Source organism: Fistularia commersonii, chromosome 20, assembly GCF_037954325.1.
Source record: "Fistularia commersonii isolate RoL2024-O1a breed Wild chromosome 20, RoL_Fcom_v1.0, whole genome shotgun sequence".
In the NCBI taxonomy this organism is placed as follows: domain Eukaryota; kingdom Metazoa; phylum Chordata; class Actinopteri; order Syngnathiformes; family Fistulariidae; genus Fistularia; species Fistularia commersonii.
The window spans coordinates 15475619-15499410 of NC_141303.1; the positions used below are offsets into that span (position 1 = coordinate 15475619).

Genomic DNA, 23792 nt, shown 5'->3' on the forward strand with positions numbered 1-23792 from the left:
GTGAATCCAAGTTCTCCACCTAACCATATTCTCTGTATCCTCCTCTTATATCCTCTCACTAAGTCCATAAATCTTCTCTGTGGTCTTCCTCTAGACCTCCAATTTCAGCATACATCTACCATTATATTTACTATCCCTCCTCTGTACATGACCCAACCATCTCAGTCTGGCTTCTCTGACCTTCTCTCAAAAACAGCTAACATGTGCTGTCCCTCTGATGGACTCATTCCTGATCCGAACCATCTTGGTCACTCCCAAAGATAACCTTGACATATTCATCTCTGTGACCTCCAGCCCTGCCTCCTGTCTTTTGGTCATTGTCACTGTTTGTAGACCATACAGCATGGCTGGTCTCACCACTGTCTTGTACACCTTTCCTTTCATCCTGGCTGATAGTCTTCTATCTCACAGTATCCCGACACTTTTCCCCACCCATTCCAACCTGCATAAACGCGTTTCTCCACTTCTTCTGCACACTCTCCTACACTCTGGACTGGTGACTAAGTATTTGAAATCCTCCAATTTCTTGATCTCCACTCCCTGGAGGCTCACCATTCCAACTGGGTTCCTCTAATTCACATGTATATATTCAGTCTTGCTGCAACTAACCTTAATTCCTCTCCTTTCCAGAGCATACCTCCACCTCTCTAGATGTTCCTCAACCTGTTCCTCTCACTACAGATCACGTCATCTGCAAACATCATGGTCCATGGAGATTCCTGTCTAACCTCATCTGTCAGCCTGTCCATCATCACTGCAAACAAGAAGGGTCTCAGACCTGACCCCTAATAAAGTCCCACCTCCACCTTGAACCTCCCTGTTACACCCACAGCACACCTCACCACTGTCTCACAGCTACTATGCATGTCCTGCAACAGTCTACCATATTTTTCTGCCACTCCAGACTTCCTCATACTTTAGCTGTTAAAATGTAATTTGCATGTGGTTTGTTTCTTTTTCTTTTCATTCACATTTTTCATATTTCTGATTGTTTGATTATTTGGGTGAAGAATGTACTGGGTGTCATGTCATATGTGTCTTTAGTTAATGCAGTCCCTCTCAAATAGTGGGGTGCGCTCCACTATTGCGTGTGACCCTGGGGAACATGTTTTTTTTCGCCGTACTAGAATAAAGTGTAATTGCATATCCACTACAATAGTTGGCAGTGGTGCTCTCATTATCAGTGTGCGCACAGGGAGTATTAGCTCTATGGTGTAGGGTTTTTTTTTGCACCGAGCAGACTATATGAATTGCAGTAAACAAACCCTCAAGAGACAACGATAATTTTTTTTCACAGGGATGAAAAGAAAGGCGGAGAGAGACGACGATAATGAGACGAAAGAAAGTCATCCAAAAGCTATGAAAAGGAAATATGAAAAAAAGTATGTAGCACTTGGCTTCACTGTGACATCACTGTGGGAGACGTGGAAAGACCGGTGTGTTTACCCTGTCTGTTACAGACTAAAAACAATGTTAATAAAGATATTCTTTGTTGTAAGTTGAAATATATATTTTTTTGGTTTTCCTTAATGTTACAAAGGATATGATTTTATCCAGAGGTGTACTTATAACAATTTTATCGACAAATTATATTATTTATAGTCGCAGCAGAGAGTGGGGGGGCGCGAATTGTTTTCTTCTTGCTGGGGTGGGCGTAACAGAAAATAGTTGAGAAGCACTGAGCTAATGGGATTTGATATTGTGTGGGTTGGGGTTTCACACAGACACCTTTTAATGTTGCACACTTCCCCCGAGGGTCGATGGCTTCTGAATCGCGGCTCTAGCTAGCAAGCCGCGCGGTTCAAATGTTTATTCCATAAAGATATAAGCTCATTTCCCTCTCAGTGGTGTGCAGCCAGCAAGGTATGTGTGTATTTTATGATGCATAATTCCTTTGACATTTTTGTATTTTCTGTTTGGGTGACAGGGTTGTCTGTTTACTATGTCTTATTTTACTGCTTTAATAGTTCGACCGTGGATTCAAGAGGAATAAAAGAAATAAATATCCATCAGTAACAGAAGAACTCTGCCTACCGTGTTTTTGAGGGGAGTGATTGAACTCGGTCGAACTCGGAGCTGAAGACAATGGATTGAAGTTACCTTGCCGCGGAAGATTAATTTTGTCGTTTGGAGTGAAGCTGTCCTTGCGATTGAAATGAGCATCAAGTTGAAGTTAGCTCATCCTTTCGCTGAAGACACTAGAATTCCAAGTAAGCTTCCATTACGAGACTCTTGATCTAAAGTCAGACATCAACGAGACGGCGGACGAACGTCATCAAATAAATAAGCCAACAAGAGTTTATCTCCCTTTTTCAGATATTTGTTGCCATGACTCCAAACAATTAATGAGCATTTTTAAATGTGGGTTCATGAGTATCAGAGGTATATTGGTGACATCCAAGAAAGACATTTAATGAAACGGGAAAAGAAATGGAATTTGATAAATGCAACTGAATTGAAGTATTTCCATTGCCGAGGTCCCTTTATTATTATTTTTTTTTTTTTTTACATGGTCCTTATCTTTACTGTTCAGTGTTCAACCTAAAGCATTTAGGGCTTTGCCTTCTTTATGTAATGGGTTTCATTATCTCATGTTGATCACCCTCTTGCTACTATTCATCATGTCTCATTGTGGTAAGGGCGATACAGATCCGCCTGAGTGTAAGACACTACTTGAGGTACCGCAATTAGGCACCATAGCCGATTCACAGAGGAAAGGTATGTGATTTAAAGCCAAAACAGAATGATGCTTTAAATTTGCCTGATGATCAAAATATATCTTGTAAAAACACCAGATCAGGTAAACTAACAGAGAAAGGCAAACGTCTATACGTGGACAAGTTAAAGAAATTACTGCTCCGTTTTAATGATGTTTATGAATGTTGGAAAGTAATAGCCAAAGTCACATAAAGATCTGTGGAACAAAACCATCCAAGTGACATTATTCAAGAACATGTAGTTCACATTGAAAAGGAACTGGAGGAACTTAATCATATCTACGATGCCTATAGGACAGTTGACACTCCAGCCCATAACAACCATTCTAATTTGGATAAAAGTATCTCAATCACCAGTGCCATAATAATGAATGCTAAGTCTCGCATACAGGGAGATGACCATGAGTTGCTTTGGCCTGAAGACAGCTCTGTATTTGCTTCTTTAACCTCCAGTATCTGTCTCTCTGTTACCAAAGGCTGTGGGCCTAATTCTATTTGCTCTAATGACTCACTTGCAAATAGAAAGGAAGCTGAGGCACAGTATGCAGTTACAAGGGCTGTGCTTGACATCCTGACTGAGCAGGAGCAAAGGCAAGAGGAATTGGATGCACTTCAAGCTAAAGTTAAGCAGATAGTTGCAGACCAAGAAGCAGCAGTATTGTCTCAACGCCTCCGGGATGAGAAATAGGAACTTGACAGAAAAACTAAAAGACAAACTGAAAAGGCTGCTCTCCAAGAAAAGCAACAAGAGGAGAATGCCACCAGAAGAAAGTCTGTTGAAAACTTAAGGAGAGAGCTGGATTGTTTGGAAAAACTGAAGCAATTGGATGCCGCTATAGAAAAGCTGCACGTATACGATGAAGCCAATGTTGATATGGGTCAGAGTCTTGTATCACAGAAGCTTGACATTCCCATGACTGTGCAATCAGCAAAACAATCAGATCATGTATCCAATGTCCAACCCAGTGATCAGGAGGATGCATCAGGAGGAGGCAGGGATTCAATTTAAATTTTATGTCAATGGTTTAAAAATCCCTTTCTTTTATAAGTCTCATTTAATCTTAAAGTGCATTACTATATTTTTCAAAACCAATGACTTGCTAAAGTTTTGTGCCTTTGTACGATCAGTGGGATCGCATGATCACATGATTGCAATGCATACATGTGAATGATAAAAGTAAATTGCACTTCTGTCAAAGGAAATGTGAGGTGTTTCGAGAAAAATGTTTTGTAAAAGGATTGTTCATTAAATTCCAAGATTTTCCTTATGTCCTTGTACTTCTTTACACCAAAACAGAGCAAAGACATGATATTTTGGTTATTTATTGCTGAGTATGCTATTATTTCAATGGTCCGGTCCACTTGACATCTTCCTAGGCCGTATGTGGCCCGCGATGAGAAATTAGTTTGACACCCCTGCCCTAGATAGTACTGCATTAAGAAAATATGTTGACTTTCTATGTAATTGTGAATATGTCATGTCCCAAAATGCAAATTTGCACACTCTTAATGATCCAGTAGAGAACCAAAAACTTGTTCCCAAGTTGCCTGAACACTTATGTCAAAGATGGAATAGAAAGGCTACACTATCAACATGAACACAAAAAGTTTCCAAACTTCAGCTATTTTGTAACATTCTTGTCCATGGAGGCTAGTATTCAGTGACATGCAGTCAGTGGAGGCAGGGGAGGCCGGGCCTCACCTGTCATCTTGGAAAGAAAAAAATGCAAAATTGAAAAAATAAATTAAATGGTTATATTTATTGAGTGCTTTGTACTATAAAGTTATTTTCCACATAGCTTCACCATTTTAAGTTTTTCTTTTCCAAAATCGCTAAAACAAAATCACATTTACCGTTCAAATATGAAAAAGAGATGTGCAGTGACGTGGCAACCAGCTGAGCCCACTATGGATTGCGCAATGATTGTGCTAGCTCTGCTGGCATGCTATGCAATGAGACTGTATTGCTGTCTGTGTGGATGTCACTATTAGAAAAGCCCTTTTAATATATGAACAAAATTTCCATTGTTTAGCTGATGTGCTGAATATTTTTCATCTACAACTGTAACGTGTTTCTCGTGTTTCTCATGTTTCTCATAATCATGAAACGACTGCGAAGAGACATTAAGTGAGGCACGCAGTGACGGGGCCTCATTATAGGCGGGGCACCGCTGATCCCAGGGATCTTTCTTAGTACTCGGCTTCAGAATAATAGAATTAGCAATAGCAGGCAATAGCAGTAAACAGTTAGCCATCCAACTATTTTTTGCCGATCTCAAATGGTGAGGGATGAATGTAAATCTCCTAGGCAGCGTCTTTTTGGCCCAGAAGGATCTCATTCAAGGTTGCTCCGGCCGGTGGTCACCGTTCCGGCTACGACATCATCGGTGGAGCGGTCATTCTCGGCACCGAAAAGACTCAAAACATACAGTCGGAACAGGACCAATCAAGGACGACTGTCTTCACTGGCTGTGATTTCCATTGAGACAGAGAGACTTATAAAACTAAAGAAAGAAACGGAAAACTTCTACAAGCAAGTTATTGATGCTTCAGAAGGAGCGGCGCATGGACCTCATTTAGTAAAGGTAAGAGATATTAATGTTTTTTTACATGTGCTTCTTTATATGCAACAGTTCGTATATGTTAAGAATGTTGATACAATATTTTAAACAAAACATGTCAACTGCTGCCAATAAAATGGTGAATAAGTTACTCTCTAGGGTTCATATGTTAGTAAATCTGACTGTGATGACGTCAGTGCCTCACCAGCCGTGAACCTCACTGCACGTCACTGCTAGTATTGCATGTAACCCAGTTACCTCTCACCACACTATATGGGCAGGCGAGCCAGAGAAGTTCAAAACTAAGACTCAAGTTTGGGCTGCCTCTAGAACTCAAACTGTTGATGCCAAAACTTTCAGTACCAACATAAATGACAAATGGGTCACTTGCATATTCTGTAAGAAAAGCACACAGCCTCCAAAAGTGTTACAAATTTCCTAAGCAAACTGTCGCTGAAAGAGTTAAATTTGTTCAACATGAGCATTTGTGCTTTGGCTGTTTGAACCCAGGTCATCAGTCAAGAACATGTAAGAGGCCGATGATTTGTGATACCTGCTCCAGTCATCCCACTTGATTACATGAAGACCGCTCCGACCAGGAGTCCAAGCAGATTCAAGCCAAGAAGGTTCAACATCACAATAAACTATTGCAGAAACTACTTCCAATAGGATTTTAAAGACTGGCACTAGCTCTCAAACTTCAGCAATAGTTCTAGTTATTGCGTCAAGTAACTCAAGGAAAGAAATTGTCGTTTATGCCCTGTTGGATTCACAGAGTGATTCCTCTTTCATGTTGCAGCATGTGGTAGATGCCTTGGATATAGCAGCTGAACCTATAAAACTAAACCTATCACTGATGTCCTCAAGGGAGACAATTGTGACATGACAAATAATGGGGTTGAATTCCACCAAGAAAATTACAGTTCCAACAGTGTACACCCATAAATTTATCCCTGCTAATAGGTCACACATTCCCAGTCCTGAAACTGCAAAATCATGGCCACATCAAGAGCATCTTGCACAGCATATTGCTCCACAAAAACAATGTGAAATCGGCTTGCTAATAGGATACAATTGCCCACAGGCTCTAAGGGAGGTTGTTTGTGGAAGGAAAATGAGCCTTTTGCACAGAGGACTGACTTGGGCTGGAGCATCGTCAGCTATGGTGACCCAGGTGAACACTATGTCTTTTGGTATAAGTCACCGAATCATTGTAAACCAAGTCATTCCTCAGCATAAGGTGCCAGATCAACTTACAGGTGAAGTCCATTATGTGTTCAGAACTCAGATCAAAGAAACAATTACTCCAGATGATGTCATGAAGATGCTTGAGTCAGATTTTAATGAATGAGTAGAAGAGGATTCCTTCTCTGAAGAGGATGACAAAGTTGAAAAGTGGAATATTAAGCAAAAATCAGACCTTCAAAGGACAAAGACCAGGTCTGCCAAACAACAAGCCTTGTGCAGATCAGCGCCTGGTGTGCCTGAAGAGGTGTGCCTGAGGAGTGGCTATTTCTCAGACTATGTTAATTTCATGAATGATCTTATTTGTCGAGGTGATGCAGAGAAAGTCCCAGAACAAGAAGTTCATAATTTCCCTGCCTGGTATATACCGCATCATGGGTTATCAGCCTCAAAACCAGGAAAGATTTGAATAGTCTTCGATTTGCTCTTGTTCTTTATAGGTTCTGTAAAGGACCTATTCCAGTTATGTGTGACATGGAAAGAATGTTGCACCAATTTCATGTAAGACCTGAAGATCAAGACTAACTGAAGTTCTTATGGTGATCTGGAGGCTCCACCAACAGTGTTCAGAATGAAGGTCCATTTATTCGTAACAGCTTCATCACCTAGATGTGCCAATTATGGACTTCAACATCTGGCCTCTCGGGGGAAGGAGAAGTTTAGCCAAGAAACAATTAAGTTAATTTAAAGAAACTTACGTTGATGATGGGCTGACAAGCGTGTCATCTGAAGCTGAGGCAATTCGACTTATTGTGGAAGCAAGAGCACTCTATGGCAGTGTTTCCCAACCACTGTGCGGCGGCACATTAGTGTGCCGTGAGAGATCATCAGGTGTGCCATGGAAAAATGCCCACTTTCACCTAATTTGTCCAAAAATTATTTATCCAACGCAAATAATTGGTCTTCCTATGTCTTTGTGGGCAGCGTGCCCATTTGATGGCAACGGGTAGTGAATAAAACTGTGCATCTGTGTATCGGAGTGATTAGTGACGCTTTGCGTGATACATTTTTAAAATAAAAAGTACCGTAATTTCCGGACTATTGAGCGCACCTCAATACAAGCTGCACCGGCAAGCCGATTGCTATCTCGGGCTTCCTCCTGCGCACTAAAATCGTCAAAGTCCTCTTCTTTGGTGTTGGAGTTGAACGGACTCAGAATTTCCCAGTCATTTCATCGGTCCGATGTGACGAGGATAAATGTTTGAGCGGCGTGAGGCTCGTTAGCGTCCCCCACCCAAAGTCCATATATTAGCCGCATCATTGTTTACGTGAAAAAAGTCGCGGCTTATCGTCCGAAAATTACGGTACTTGTATCTGCATAAACAAACAGGCAGCATTGTTGAAAACTACCAAGACAAGTGAGAAAGCAATGAAAGCTTGCTACAAATTTGCTGAACTCATCTCCAAATCCAAACAGCCACACACCGTAGCAAAACATTAATACTACCTGCCGGCAAAATCATTGTAGAAGAAATGCTCTGCTCTGGCGTTGATAAAGAAATAGCCCGAGTTCTCTCAAATAATACCATTTTCAGATATATTGATGATATGTCTTCGGACATTGCAAAAAAGTGTTCTGGAAATGTTGCACATCAGTGGGAAATTTGCATAGCAACTTGACAAATCTACAGATATTAGATATATTAGATTTCACACTAAGTAAATTGAGACTACGGTTTCATTCTAACTCGTTAAAAAAAGTTTTTGACCTATTTATTTGGTGGTGTGTCATGTGATTTTTGTAACGTAAAATATGTGCCGTGGCTCCAAAAAGGTTGGGAAACACTGGCACAGGCAAATTCCGTCTACACAAGTTAATCTCTAACAGCGGGAAGTCTTAAGGACTATTCTAGAAGAAGAATGCGCTGAAAGTGTTAGTGATTTGGACCTTGGAGACCTCCACCAGGAAAGAGTCCTTGGTGTCCAGTGGTGCGTGTCTTCGGATGACTTTCAGTTCAGAATCACCATTAAAGGACAGCCTATGACTAGAAGGGGGTGCTGGCAATAGTTACTTCCATTTATGACTCATTGGGGTTTGTCACACCTTTTATACTCCGTGGGCAGGAGTATAGAGGCCAGGTTGGGATGAGCCACTCCCTGACAGCTTGTGATATCAATGGGAGCAATGGTTGCAAGATCTTCCAAATTTGTCTAAAGCAAGAATGACAAGGTGTCAATCTACCTCCAATCTTTGCATATGTGAGGAAATGTGCCCTCCACCACTTTTCTGATGCAACTATTGTAGGTTATGGAGAGTGTTTGTATCTTTGAGCCATCAATACAAGTGGAGATGTTCATTGCTCATTTGTTATGAGCAAAGCACGTGTCATCCCTACAAAGGTCACAACAATACCTAGCCTTGAGCTGTCTGCAGCCGTAGTGGCAGCTAGAACAAGTGTTATGTTGAGGAATGAACTTGAACTAGATGGCTTGCAAGAATACTTCTGGGCAGACTCAAGATTAGTTCTGGGACATATAAATAACGATGTTAGACGCTTTCACGTGTTTGTGGCAAACCGAATTCAACAGATAAGGCCCCTCACTGACCCACAGCAATGGCGCTTTGTTCAGTCAGAGTATAATCCTGCAGACCATGCATCAAGAGGCCTGATAGCAGACCAGCTCACGGCCTCTTATTGGTTCACTGGTCCAGAGTTCTTATGGAAAAGCCAGCTACCTGTAGGAGACGACAAGGTGGGAGAAGTCAGCGGAGGTGATCTAGTTAGATCAGCTGAAAAAGTTTTCAGCTGATCTAACTGATTGGAAGAGGGCTGTTAAAGCTGTTGCATGTCTGAAGCGTTATGTGAAGCATTTCAGTAACTGCGGGTACAACTACAGCCATGCTACAAGCACCGACAAGAAGCAGAGTTATTTATCATTAAGTTGGCTCAACACATAGTTCTGAAATTGAAAGTATTCAAGGGGGTGGTGAAGTAAGCTCCACAGGGCCAATAGGCTACACGGATTGAGCCCCATTCGTCGATGAACATGACATCCTAGGAGTAGATTGACAAGATCTACGTTCCACCCCCACATTAAGCATCCAGCCATCTTGCCAAAGGCTAGTCATATATCCTTTTTGGTCATTTAGTACTACCATGAAAAAGTGCATCATCAAGGGAGAGGAATAACTGTTAATGAATTGCACGCCAATTGAGTCTGGGTCATAGGATGCAGCAATGCAGTTGCAACTCATATTTCAAGTGCACAACCTGTAGGAAGTATAGAAGATGCACACTGGAACCAAAAAGGCAGACTTGCCAATTGAAAGAATGGAAACAACAGCCCCATTTACTTACTCTGCCTGGATTGTTTTGGTCCTTTTTACGTGAAGGAAGCAAGAAAGGAGTTGAAGAAGTATGGTCTTCTCTTTAAATGTATGTGTTCCAGAGCTGTAAATATTGAAATGCTGGATGATCTGACTTCAGATACTTTCATTAATGCCCTCTGTACATTCATTGCAATACGTGGGAACGTTTGACAGCACCAACTTTGTGGGCACCAGAAGGGAATTCACTAATGCATTAAAGGAGTTTCAAGGGCATGGACAGTTGAAGGATTATAGATGTCATTTTATTATGACTGTGCCATCATCGAGTCATATGGGAGGAGTATGGGAAGACAAATAAGGAGTGTTCTTACAGCAATTCTTGATAAATCTGGCAAAAGACTCAATACTGCTTCATTGAGAACTTTCCTGTATTAAGGGATAGCTATTATAAATCGCAGGCCAATGACAATTGAGCACCTGACTGATCAATAAGTTTTGCACCACTTACTCCAAATCACATTTGATGATGAAGTCAACCATTGTGGCAACCGTTCTTTTTCTTTTCATTTATATTTTTCATATTTCTGATCACTTGATTAATTGGGTGAAGAATGCGTTGGGTGTCATGTCATATGTGTCTTTAGTTAATGGGATGTGACGTCGTGTAGAGTGGGGTTTCACACCTTTTAATGTTGCACACTTCCCCTGAGGGATGATGGCTTCTGACTCGCGGCTCAAGCTAGCAAGCCGCGCTGTTCAAATGTTTGTTCTGTGAAGATTTATACTAATTTGTCTCTCAGTGGTATGCAGCCAGCAGGGCATGTGTGTATTTTATGATGTATGATTCCTTGTATTTTTGTTTGGGTGATAGAGTAGTCTGTTTACTATGTGTTATGTAACTACTTTAATAATTCAACGTTGGATTCAAGATGAAATAATGAAAAAAAATATCCATCAGTAACAGAAGAACTCTGTTACTGTGTTTCCTGGAGGGGAGTGAAACATACAATACCAGAGTTCCTCTCTAAGCATCCAGTCATGCTTTTTCTAGGTCTACAAAAGTTCAGAACAGCTCCCTCTGACTTTCTCTGTACTTCTCTACTATGGAACCAATATTCCCAAAAAGGAAACATATTGTTCACTGATTCGTAATCGTCATGTGGATGGGGAGAGGGTAAGTCCACTGGAAAACCAGACAGATGAATGAAGGTATGAAGGCCACTTCAATCATAAATGTTCACAGAGCAGCTTGGTCTAGCTTGGTTTTACCCAAAGGCACTGCGACATACAGGACGACCTTCTAGTTGGAGGGACGCGCTGCTCCACAAGCAGAGCCATGATGCTGTGGGTGCACGTGTTCTCCGTTTGCTCTGGAAGTCGCTTCCATTTTCTTAAATCCACCTTTGCATCAATTTGCAGCTTTGTTCTTGTCACGTCTGCATTGATTTGTTGTTTTCGCCATCTTTTCCTGCCCCCAACTGCTCTCCTCGCCCCGACATCACTCGTTGGTGTACATTCAACCAATTCATTCATTCAACCTTGACAATTTATATTTTATTGTAGTTCTTATTCTCCCTCTATTATCTATTACTGTTATGTTTTTGCTTGAAACTCTGGCACAACATTTTCCTTCGGGATAAATAAAGTTGTTCTCATCTCATCTCATCTCATCTCATCTCATCTCATCTCATCTCATCTCATCTCATCTCTCATTCCTCAGAGGTGTCAATTGTCTTACATGCCATCCAATTAACTCACGTCTTGTGTAACTACTGGATTGCACATTTTACTTCTTTGTCTTTGTTGGTCCCTCAGGATCTTGTCCCACCTGCTCCCTGCTACCCTCTACATAGCTTCGATCTGACTCTTAATTTTTTGTTGCTTCTCAGTTCTTTAGTGTGATCCATGAAATTGTCTAACTTCTTGGGCAGTCATGACAAAAGCCCTCGTACCATCTTGTATGTGCACAAGAACCACACTCGGAGATGTGTGTTAAATGTGTATTTTTGCTAGCGTCGATAGCGAATTGCATCGGGGCTTTAGACAGTGATGGATTTGAAGCTGTCCTTAAATCTGGAGCCACATGGGCGGAGTTTGTTCATTTTTTCATTTTTAGTGAACAAACTTCCATCCTGGTGAAGGCCAAACTGCCAGTCTGTGCATTGAAGGACTCCATAGTATTTGAGGATGAGCTTCATGTAGACTCCTCTCCTTCAAGCTGTTTCCCCAAACTTTGCTATTTTCCAAAGATCATTTTGATTCCCCGCAAAGTTTCTCCTAAATTCACAGAGCCGGCAGGAAGGATGCGAGATGTATGTCTCTATTGGACACGTGAATGAGAGGGCGAATAGTTGCATGCCTCTATAGAACATGTGAATGAGAGGGTGAATGGATGAATGTCTCTAAATCGGGCACAGCTGGGATCGGCTCCGGTGGAGTTTACAGAGAATGAGTGAATGAAGTAAAGGTACAAACTCCCATGTATGAGGTGAATGCACATGAACAGATAGTATCTGACCGTTTCCAGTGAGTACGTGAGGCCTGCCGATCAAGCACTGGCGGTAGAGCATACGGCAGCGTTCCATCAAGCCATCCTCCTCTGCTGAAGAGACCAGAAATGCGGCAATCTCAGGATCCGCTGGAGGAGGAGGAAGATCACAGCGTGAAGAAGAACAAAAAAAAAAGGATCTTTAAAGAAGACAAGTGGCCATGCCGGACATACTGGCAGAGTTCTGGGGGATCTCCAGCAGCTCCAGGGCATAGCAGGGAGGTGGAGGGTAGCACGAAAACATGGGCCAGGGGTAGGGATCTTCTCCCTGGACGGTACAGGTGGCGACATCACAGCATCACATGAACCACAAATCACAGAAATGAACCCTCTCATGACATGTAAGGAGAAGCTAGCATGGCTAATTTGCTATTTTCTTGCTAATCTTCTACATATGGCATCATTCAAAGGGGATCAAATTAAAAAAAAAACAACTGTGAAATAAGTTTTGAAGATTAAAAGGTGATTAACTGTGACTGAGTTGGAACAAGTGAATTAATTCCCTTGTGTGTTTTGTTTGAATCCATTCGCACACTCATGACACTGTCAATCGTCAAGGTAATGGCCACATCAGAGCAGCCACTACATCAAAGTGTGTTTGTCCACGTCCCCGATCCAGCCACATCCGTGGGAAAATTCTGAGAAGTTCACCTTAGTTCTATTGTGTCTTAATCGGATGAGATCTGACGAGGGGGATTAAGCATAGCAGCCCCACTGCAGTTTGGCTGTCTCCGTGATAGCATCAGCGGAGAGATGATTACTATATGTGCGAGAACGTTACCATCTTTGTTTCATTCGCACAAAGCTGTTCTGCTTCTGCAAGATTGGACTGAAGTCTGACGAAGAGCCTACATTTGCTCTGCTTTATTTCGTCTGTCCCAAGTTCAGAGGCTAAACATGTGGCTCAGTGGTAGGGTGCATGCTTCGCATGGGTTCAATAGTCGGCATCTCCACTGTAAGTCGTGTTGGATAAAAGCGTCTGCCAAACTGTATTCTATTCTAAGCTGCCTGGGTTTCCTGTGGAGCCTGGAAAGGTCCAGAGCACAGACCTGACCTTCACGGCCTCCTCACAGCTCCAGCTCGGGTGCCAAATGAGCACAGAGGGTGAAACCAGACGCTGAGAAATTAGCTGACTGACTGACATGTCATTACTGCCCTGAAAACAGTCAACCACATGGAACCACCTAATTTCGCCTTAATTTTTGTGAACTTCAACATAAGAATAGGACTTATTTAACATCATTTCCAGACTATAAGCCACTACTTTTTCCACACGCTTTGAACAGTGTAGCTTGAACAACGATACAGCTAATTTATTGTTTTTTTTCAGGCTAACAAACATCACACCACATAAACATTTAGCCTCATCATATCGGACAAATAGATTTAGCATCAAATTTTGGGGTTGTTCAATTCTGACACCGAAGAAGACAACAAGGTTTCAGTGCGCAGAAGACCAAGATAGAAATCAGTTGGAGTACGACAAAGCAGGGATAGAAAATGACTTTTCCTTGTGTTATTTATGATTCATCTTTTTCATCAGCACGGTGGCACAGCGGTTAGGGCTTTGGCCTCACAGCACAAAGGACCTTGTGTGGAGTTTGCTTGTTCTCCCCGTGTCAGCGTGGGTTTCCTCTGGGTTCTCTGGTTTCCTCCCACAGTCCAAAAACATACAGGTTGATTGGCAAAAATTGGGAAAATTGCCCCGAATGAACGAGTGAGTGAATGGTTGTTTGTCTATATATGTGGGCCTGCGATTGACTGGCAACCAGTCTAAGGTGTACCCTGCCTCTTGCCCAATGACAGCTGGGATCGGCTCCAGCATCCCCCACAACCCTGAGTGCAGGATAGGCAGAAGAAGGTGGATGGATTTTTCATCAGCCGTGTTGTAGGCACTGTTTGGAAAAAACATCTTCAGAATGTGTTTTTGGATGTTACTGGTATGTATTTAATTAAAAGTAAAAAAAAAAACGTGTAAATATCTGTTGCACCGTGGACACCCGCGGCTTATAGACAAGTGTGGTCTACATATGAACACAAATTTTTCTTTAGTTATTTCTAGCCAATGTGGCTTATATTCAGGTGCGCTCAATAGTTCGGAAATTACGGTAGTCACCAAGTTCTGTAAAATAACACAGTGGAATGAATAAATAGCCACTTGGCAAAACTCCAAAGGAAACTGTGAATCCCCCCTCCCCCGTTCCAAATCCTCTCCTTGACCTGCGTTTGGGGTAAACAACGCCTAAATAATTGATAGCACCCTAAAACAAGCCGAGTAAATATGTCTGCGGGCTTCAAACAAGGACCAAGGGCTCCATTGCTGATCAGCAGGGTCCTTTCATCTGCAATAAATACCAGACGCATAAATCCTGCATGAGGCCCCAGATCAAGAGCACAGTGATTTTTTTTTTGCTAGCGCTAATGATGAATGCGCCATACTCTGGGGTTAAATTTGATTTTAGCATTTCATTAATTATGGGTTATAAAAACAAGAGCTAAATAGAGAAAAGAAGTGTGCCATTTAGTCGCGCATTCATTTTTCCTGGTAATATCAAGTAAATATCATTTAAAGGGGAGATTATTCTCTGTAGTATTTCAAAGCTAGCTTCTGTGTATGCTGTTTGTTGTACTTAAAAAAGACAGATAGATACGAAAAGAAATGGATGAAGTGGCGTTTGTTTCATGCTAGAAGGAAGTACATGGTTTTAAAAGAGGACCTCCTGCAGAGCTCGAGGTGGAAGCCTCCTCTCCGATGGACCCCCGACTACATAGGCACGAACCAGGACGTGATTCCTCTCCATGGACAGGCCGTCGATGATCGGTTGCCTGCGCCAGCATGAGAGAGTATACAGGATTAGACAGCGAAGGAGATGACAAGAAGGTACATGCAGAAAGAAACCGAGACACGGCGTTATGAAAGGGCTGGGCCAAACCCCATTCGAAAAAACTGACATTTTTAAACGTCATTTTTTGTGTTGGTGTGTTACTTGTGCATCAATTGGATGAGGACCAGCCAGTAACAGGCATCTCTGTCATGTGAATGAGAGGGTAAATGTTGAAATTTTCTTGTCGTGGCAACTGGATGTGAATTTCTTCACTCAAAGACGTTTCACCCCTCATCCGAGAATCTTCTTCAGTTCCAATTACCTGTGGGGAGTTTCCAAATATAAATGCTAGGCTTTTGGTCTGTTCTTGGTTATGGTGGCTTGTTGTGTAAATGGAAGAGTTGATCTGCAGACGCTGGGTGTAAGGCAGGGGTGTCAAACATATGGCCCGCGGGCCGGTACCGGCCCGCAAAGGGGTTCGACCAGGCCCGCAGGATAATTTTGAAAGTGAAAAAATGCATAAAAGACAAGGATTTTTTTTTTATGAAATGCAATTCAAGAATTTTCCGCGAGGGGGCGCATTATTTTGGTCAGAGTAGACGGCAATCTGCATCACTGAGACGGACCAATCAGCAGACGTTATCAATGTACCACCTGCTGCTTGTTATGACGTTTTTTCTACCCTGTTCTCTACCTCCCCGCTACGCCCTCATTAGCCAAAATGTCGTAATCAAAATAGAGAAAAATAGTTAAAGAGTGTAGAATTTTCAAAGAAAAACAGACTACGTCATATTTATTTACGGAGACGCATGGGGAATCTTTGTGCTTGGCGTGTTTGCAACAAGTTTCGGTATTTAAAGAATATAATATTCGGCACCACTACGAGACTCATCAGAACGAAAAATATGACAGCTTGCAAAGACAACTGAGAAGAGATAAGATCAACGAATTGCTGGCGGGTCTGAGGAAACAGCGTCCACTTTCACCGATAGCCGAGAAATCAGCGAAGCAGCGGTAAAAGCCAGCTAGCTAATTGCTAGCGAAAAAGTACAATTTAATGTTAGTCACCAGCTTACTAAAGAGTATGGTGGAATTCAATTTTCATGCAACTCCATGCATTTTCAGTATGTATTGTATGTGTAAGCATGTTTTATGGATGAAGTTTACACATTTACAGGACAGGTGAACACTTTCTTCCTTACACATTTAATAGTACTCTTTTTAGTTTGTAGGGCGTAGGCAGGGATTAAATTCAGCTTTTATATGCACATGTGTAAATAGTTTAAAAATCCCTTTCTTTATAAGTCTCATTTAATCTTGAAGTGCATTGCTATATTTTTCAATACCAATTACTTGTTAAAGTTTTGTGCCTTTGTACGATCAGTGGGATCGCATGATCACATGATTGCAATGCATACATGTGAATGATAGAAGTAAATTTCACTTTTGTTGAAGGAAATATGAGGTGTTTCATGAAATGTTTTGTAAATGGATTGTTCATGAAATTCCAAGATTTTCCTAATGTTCTTGTACTTCTTTACACCAAAACAGAGGAAAGACATGATATTTTGGTTATTTATTGCTGAGCATGCCATTATTTTAACGGTCGTGCAGGCGCCAAGACGAGGGCAATCAATATACCACACCTGCCCGGCGCTTCCTGAATGGAAAGTCCAGCCCCTCAAGAGAGGTCTAGTTCCTGACCCCTCACTGTGCATCGAGGTGAGTCCGACTATTTCTAGTCAGAATCTCTCAGCCTCGGGCACCAGCTCGGGCACCTTACCTGCCAGAGAGGTGACATTCCGTGTGCCAAGAGACAGCTTCAGCATCCGATGATTAGACCGACAAGGTCCCCCGCTCCAGCTACCATCCAGGTCACACTGCACCCTAACCCCTTGGCCCTTCCTGTGGGTGGTGAGCTCAGGAGAAGAGGGACCAATGTTGTGCCTTTGAGCTGTGCCTGGCTGAGACCCATGGGTAAAGACCTGGCCATCAGGTGCTCGTTGCAGAGCCAAGTCCCCGGGCCTGGCTCCAGTGGAGTCCCCAATGACCCGTGTCTGGGCAAGGGAAAACTGAATCCAATGATTTTCTTCTCCATGGGCGTTCTTCTGTGCCACAGTTCATCTGGTCTCACACCTGGGACCTGTTTGCCTTGGGTGACCCTTCCAGGGGCATAAAGCCCCTGACAACAAAGCTGCCAGGATCACTGGGACACGCAAACCCCTCCACCACAGTAAGGTGGCAGCTCACGGAGGGGATTACCTGGATTGGAATATGAATAGGTACAGCTAACAAAGGAGTGACACGTGTTCACTCCTTTTCTTCACATTATCCAACAGGTTTCACCCCTTTCAGCTTTACCTATTCACATTCCAATCCAGGTCATCCCACTAAGTATCAAGGTAATCATACTCCCCACAGGTCACCAGAACTGAAGAAGCCCCTCAGATGAGGGGTGAAACATCTTCAAGTGAAGAAATTCAAGTCCAGTTGCCAAGACAAGAAGATTTTGACAAGAATTCACCATGACCTGGATAACTGAGAGCGTCCACAGATGAGAAGGTGAATCGTTGAATGTCCACATGTGACCTTGTGAGTGACTGATCCAGGGTTAGCCCTACCCTCCACCAATCACAGCCAGGATAGGCACCTTCCCGCCCACCAGGATCAGCGGTGTACATAATGAATGTATGAATAAATGAATGAATGAATAGCTATTGGTGATCTGCTGTGCACTAACTGAAAGCACCACCAGGTAAACCTGAAGGGGATTTTTAACCAAGGTGTCCTCCAGTACGTGAAGAACATCTAAACTCGATTGGGACAGAATCAGCAGAATATTGTGTCTGTTACACATTTGGAACTTTTTAATCCCAATAAATGGCACAGATTCCATGAATCCATCACTCGAGATCTTACTGGGACTGTTCACGATAAACAAAACCCAGGTTCCAGGGCGCAAAAAAATTATTTATATTATAAACAGTTTAGCACGGGTTCCACGAGTCGCAGTCAAAGTGAACTCCTACCTCTCGGCCAAGCTCTGCTCACTTATGTTCTCCTCCTGACTTTGCAGCAACGTGGAGCAGATGTCATACTGGCTCTCCAGCAGCAGGAGTGAGTCCAGATTGCAGCAAAGCACGCTGAGCAGCCTGCGTTCACACACACACACACACACACACACAAAACAGAGTAATAGTCACAAGAGGGCTGGCGATCAAATCAGGCTGAAAGGCCTTCGTATGAAAGAGTGCGATCATTTAAGTCAGGAATCTTGCCGGTCTGCTGTCTTTATCAAACCTGCTGTTTTTTCTTCGTGTTCAGTGGATCCGTTCTCAACAGAGGAGATTAGAGAACCTTCCAAGGAACAAACTGTTTATTAATACACCATGAACTTCAGCTCCTACAATCATCTTAGCTCCATAGGAGCTCATAGGTGAGATGATGAGATGAGAACAAACTGTTTATTAATACACCATGAACTTCAGCTCCTAGAACCATCTTAGCTCCATAGGAGCTCATAGGTGATTGGTGGAGCTCATGAGCCACAACCCACTATCAGGTTCTTCTTGTGGACTGCTTTGTGCAATTGTCACAAATCTATCCTGGTCACTCCTCAGATGTTTTCTTGGGACCAAATGGACATAAGCAGTGAGAAATGGAGCGACGAAGAGGTTCAAGCTCTTCTGGCCTGCTCCACCCCAGAGGGGTTTCCAGGGCTCGCAGAGGAACATCAACATTTTGGCTAAAATAAGACTGGAGTTAGCTAAAAGTGGGGTTCTTCAGAACAGAGAGAAGTTAAAACACTCCAACCTTCTCACAGTCCATAATTATTCCATGAATGCTGTGGCAGCTTGAACCTCCATGTTGTCCACGTCGTCTTCCTCTTCTTCTTTGGTGACTTGTTTCTGAGCATGGAGCTGAGGGTGCACATTACAAGCACATGTGTCGCAGTGGTCCCTACTCCGGTCCCTCACTGCCTATGGAAATGTGAAGCTAAAACTTTTCCCTGGTTGACACTAGCTCCTGGAACTTAACTCAAGCTGGACACTTCTTAGAACTGAGTTTTTGGAACCCGTGACACAGGTTGCCTTTTACAGGCATGAGAACCAAGTGAAGTGACCCCTTTAAACAGCATACAGTTCGGGATGGTGCACCGAGTCAAGTAAGTCCATCTACACCCCTCCCAGCATGTGCTCAGGAGGCCTCTTTAAAATCTTAGCTTGGCAATGAAACAGCTTCAGCTGAAGAACATTTCTATTATGTTCTACGTTCCCATCTCTGTTATATCCCTCATTGTTTAACCTCCTAGATCACAAATGTACTGGGGATATTTATTTATTTATTTTATTTTTATTTTTTATTTTTTTTGGGGGGGGGTGTAATTGGGGGTGTCACTTCCCGACCCCGGGAAGGGGGGTGATTGAGTGTGTGTGTGATTGAATGTGTGTGCTGGATTGAGTATATGTGTTGCCTGGAGTGCTGCGTGGCCAAGGTTTGGCTGGTGAATCCATTGGATGCAGCAGAACAGCAAGAGGCGAGAGCCTGTCAGTGCCTACAACCTTCTCTGTTTGACACCGATCAGTGGACAGCTGTGCAAACCAATGGCATTGTCGGAGCGAGTTAGTAACAAACCTGATGTTCTGTTATGAGCAGGTTCCGATGAACTGAATGAATTTAAGGTGCCCCATTAGAAAATGAACTTTTCTGGAGATAGCTATGCATACCCTGCCCTCTGGAGCTGTGGGCGGGGACCATGGATACGAGGGGACGGAATTAGTTCCAACCTCTCAGGGTGTCCAGGCTCTCCCTTGGAGATTGGGTGAGGAGCTCAGATGCTCCTCAAGCATCCAAATGAGCCAGCTAAGGAGGCTTGGGCATCTGGTGCCTCCGAGATGTCCCCCTGGTGAGGTGTTTTAGGCAAGTTCCACCACAGGGAGACACCCCAAGAAGAGGTTTAGAGCTGGACCAAGTATGGGCATCTTTGCTTAGGCTACTGCCCCCTGAGACCCCACCCAGATCACAGGTAGAACATGGATGAATGATTGGATGGATGGATGCACTGTGCATATACCAACAGATTCATAATAATCTTAATCCAAGTATTAACTGATGACCATTGACCTGGGGCTTAGAATAGCAAATTCAGCCCAGGATATCATAAAACCCCCAAAACAAAGGAGGCTTTCACCTCCATGCATAACTTTGTTTTCGTCAAGAGATTAAGAAGTGTTTCAAATCCAACGTTTTACCCATTAATCTGAATTTGTTCTGACGCTGGAAAAATCGCCAAAACACCAATTGCTCCTTTGAAGTCATCAAAGTCGCATCACCAGTTCTGTCTGTCTTGGATCTGCGTCCGTGGGGTGATGGATATTCCCTTGCGTGTTCTGGAGAACCGAACATCTGGTTTCCCATTGAAGAAGAGAAAGGGCCTATTTTCACGAGAGGACCCAGAATGAGCGCTTGGTGGTCTGATCCCTGCTTCCTCCAGTCTGCACCCCAAAGTGTCCTCAGGCCAGGACAGTTCTTGAATGAATCCCGCACTTGGGGTTGGGGGGCTGCTGGAGCCAATCCCAGAGGTCCATCGCAGGGCCAAGTATAGAGACATACATCCGTTCACCCTCTCAGTCACTCATCTGGGCACTTCAGAGTCTTCAATGAACCTGCAGCATGTTTCTTGGAGGAATCTGGAGAACATGGAGATTCCACTCAGGCTTCCTGTCAGAATCCAATTGAGGACCTTCTGGCTGTGAGGCGGAAGCTGTAATTGGACCAAGTGGGGACAATTTAAGACCCGTGTAACATTAATAAATACATTTAAAAATATCCCTTCAACCTGACTTAAATTATGTGGACTATTCTCTCCAATGTAGACATCTGATGACATCTACATTGGAGAGACCAACCTCTGCACAAATGGTTGACGATTGAAGACAGCAATGTCCGTATTTTGGCCAGAGAAGACAGATGGTTCCAGAGAAGACTTAAAGAAGCCATCTTTGTCAAAATAGAAAAAACATCTATGAGCACAGGAGGGGGCCTCAGACACAACCTTTCACAGGCCTATAATGCCTTACTGGGATCAATACCAAGACAGACCAGGACCTTCTGCACCCTCCAAACAACCTGGAAAGATCCACCACCAGAAGCATCCACTAGAGCCTCAGTACATGAGATCCAACAGGTTTCACTCCTTTTTTAGCCTTACCTTTTCACATCAAATCCAGGCAATCCCAAAAAAGTTGATCCTTCATCCCCAACGAACAACACCACCATTAGCATAACAATCCCTTAAGGCCTAGTTTCTTTCGATCAAATCCTACATTTACATAACGATCTGCAATAACCTGGACCCGCCCACAACCCTGGAAACTCCTGACAGATTATTAGAAGTGAAGAAGCCTCTGAGATGGGGGCTGAAATATCTCTAAAACATAAAGTGAACATCAACATCAAGTGAAGAAATTCAAGAACAGTTGCCACGACAAGAAGATTTAGACAAGAATTCACCATGACCAGGATGACTGGAACCTCAACGGACAAGAAAAGTAAGGCTATCCAGCGTCTTTCCAATAAGCTTTACAGCACTTGGAAGTCAAGGGAGTGGGGGGGTCGATCTGATTAGCATTGGCTCATTTGCCTCTATGACTATAATCATGGACCAATAGCAGTCAGTGGACAGCATCACTGCTCTCCAATGCTAACGCTAACCAGCGCTAATCGTCATCTACTTACCCTCTCCCACTCAGACCTTCACAGCATTTCTTTGTCTTAGAGATGGCACCGCTGTTTCGTAAATATCAAGCCAAAATTCCATACCTCTGTAGGAGTGCATACAGTCCACGAGGGTGGGACCAAGGCATCCAAACAATTTCAACAAGGGAGGAGAAAAAAAATAGGGTATCATGGCCTGTTGTCATGACAACAAAGAGGTGTTTAGCACAGGATGAGAAGGGGTGAGCTCCCATCAGCTTGTGGGGGTGAGGAGGTAGAAGAACGGTGTCTGGTTCTTTTGGGAAGGGTGAGTGTCCTTCAGGGTGTGACACCACCACACACACAAACACACACACACACACCCAAAGCAGACACACACACACTCACATCTTGTGGCAGCTTCTGAAGCGAGCACGCACCTAACCCACAGTGCGGAAAGTCCAGGACAAACAAACAAGCAATGCTTCCAATTCCAGGCCAGGTTCAGACCTTCAGGATTGCAAGAAAAAGGTTTTACAAAACATTTGTTTCAGTTTTCATTTACAACTCCTGGATTTATTTCTTTTTCCTAGCAATTTCTTTCCTGACAAACTCCCTGTTGTCGCTGTTGGAGCTGACATTCAAGTCTGTACTTGTCAAGATCAGGCAGATTAACCCCATGTCTGATGGAGATGTGATGAAAACAAGCGTGGGGCGAAGTATTCACATAATCTGCCTCCCCACGGATCAATCCCCGCTGGCTGCCTGCCCACCTGGAAAACTAAAGACAACCATCCATGAACCTCCTCCTTGGGCTTCCTCTTGACCTCCAACCTCAGCATCCCTCTACCCAGATCTTCTCCGTCCCTCCTCTGTCCATGTCCAAACCATCCCCAGAACATCTAACATGTGCTGCCTCCTCACCCCACAGAGGAACCTCAACGTCTTCATCTCGGCCGCCTCCTGTTTGTAAACCAAAGCACAACTGCTCTTCACCTCCATCTTTTCCACCTTCCCTTTCTTTTCTCCGCCCGTTCCATCCTGCTTGGACTCATGTCTCCACCATCTCCACTGCTCTGGACTCCTCCACCTTCTTCACCTCAACTCCCGTTGCCTCGCTGATCCTTTCATGCTAACCTCCATCCCTCTCCTTTCTAGGTCATACCTCCACCTCTCTAGATGTTCCTCCACTTGCTCCTTGCTCTCACATCACAATATTGTCTACAAACCTCCATGTAATCCACAAAGGTTCCTGTCTAACCTCCTCTGTCAGCCTTTCCATCATCATAGCAAACAGCAAACCTCCAGACCAGCCTCCACCTCTCTGGATGCTCCTCCACTTGCTCTCCTTGTAGATCTCAATATGACGGGAAATGCAGATTTCTCTCAGTTTTCTTTTGCAAGGTCTTGAAGGTCTTCAAGGAAAATATTTCCTTGCATTTTCTCTCGTTTTTACAATGACCTTAAAAGACCAATGGCTGCTGTTGACAAAAAAATATAATTTTGTTGTTGGAAAGCGTCTGATACATCTGATAATGTCTCCCCTCATCTCCACAACCGATTTTTCTCCGGTTTTATTGCTTATTCAATCAAACACACAAGCGGTAGGAAAATATGAGAATGAGAGTATTTCCTGGCTGTGAAATGTACATTCCCATGACGGAATACCACTGTGCCATGAACAATAAACGCTTGGCTTCCACACAATGGACGGGGATGAAAGGGTGAAAGAGGGAAGGGCTGCATCCCATGGCGGTGAACGGGTTGCTCAAGGACAGTACAACAGAAACCGTTCAGTAGTGAGAGAGTCAACCTTCAGATGGCGGGAACACCATTCAGACAACATCAGCTCCACTGGCCTTGAGGAGCCTCTGATGGCGCTAGTGGGAGGTTTTCAGAGCATTTGCTGCTGCAAATGAGACACCTGAA

At 43.4% G+C, this 23792-nt stretch overlaps 1 protein-coding gene across 8 annotated transcripts in view; it reads right to left on the bottom strand.

The window, feature by feature from the left end:
- Nucleotides 1-23792, bottom strand: part of tbc1d32 (TBC1 domain family, member 32) — a 100403-nt gene that overhangs the window by 40222 nt on the left and 36389 nt on the right. For all 8 annotated transcript variants that reach the window (XR_015107698.1, XM_086167350.1, XM_086167354.1 and 5 more), the window contains 4 exons: nt 18197-18319; nt 15060-15168; nt 12517-12610; nt 12313-12432 (listed from right to left, as the gene is read on the bottom strand). Coding sequence is in view for 7 of the 8 variants with exons in the window: in XM_086167350.1 (XP_086023476.1) it covers nt 12313-12432; nt 12517-12610; nt 15060-15168; nt 18197-18319 (446 nt within the window). In the remaining variant the exon portion in view is untranslated. The remainder of the gene's footprint in view (nt 1-12312; nt 12433-12516; nt 12611-15059; nt 15169-18196; nt 18320-23792) is intronic.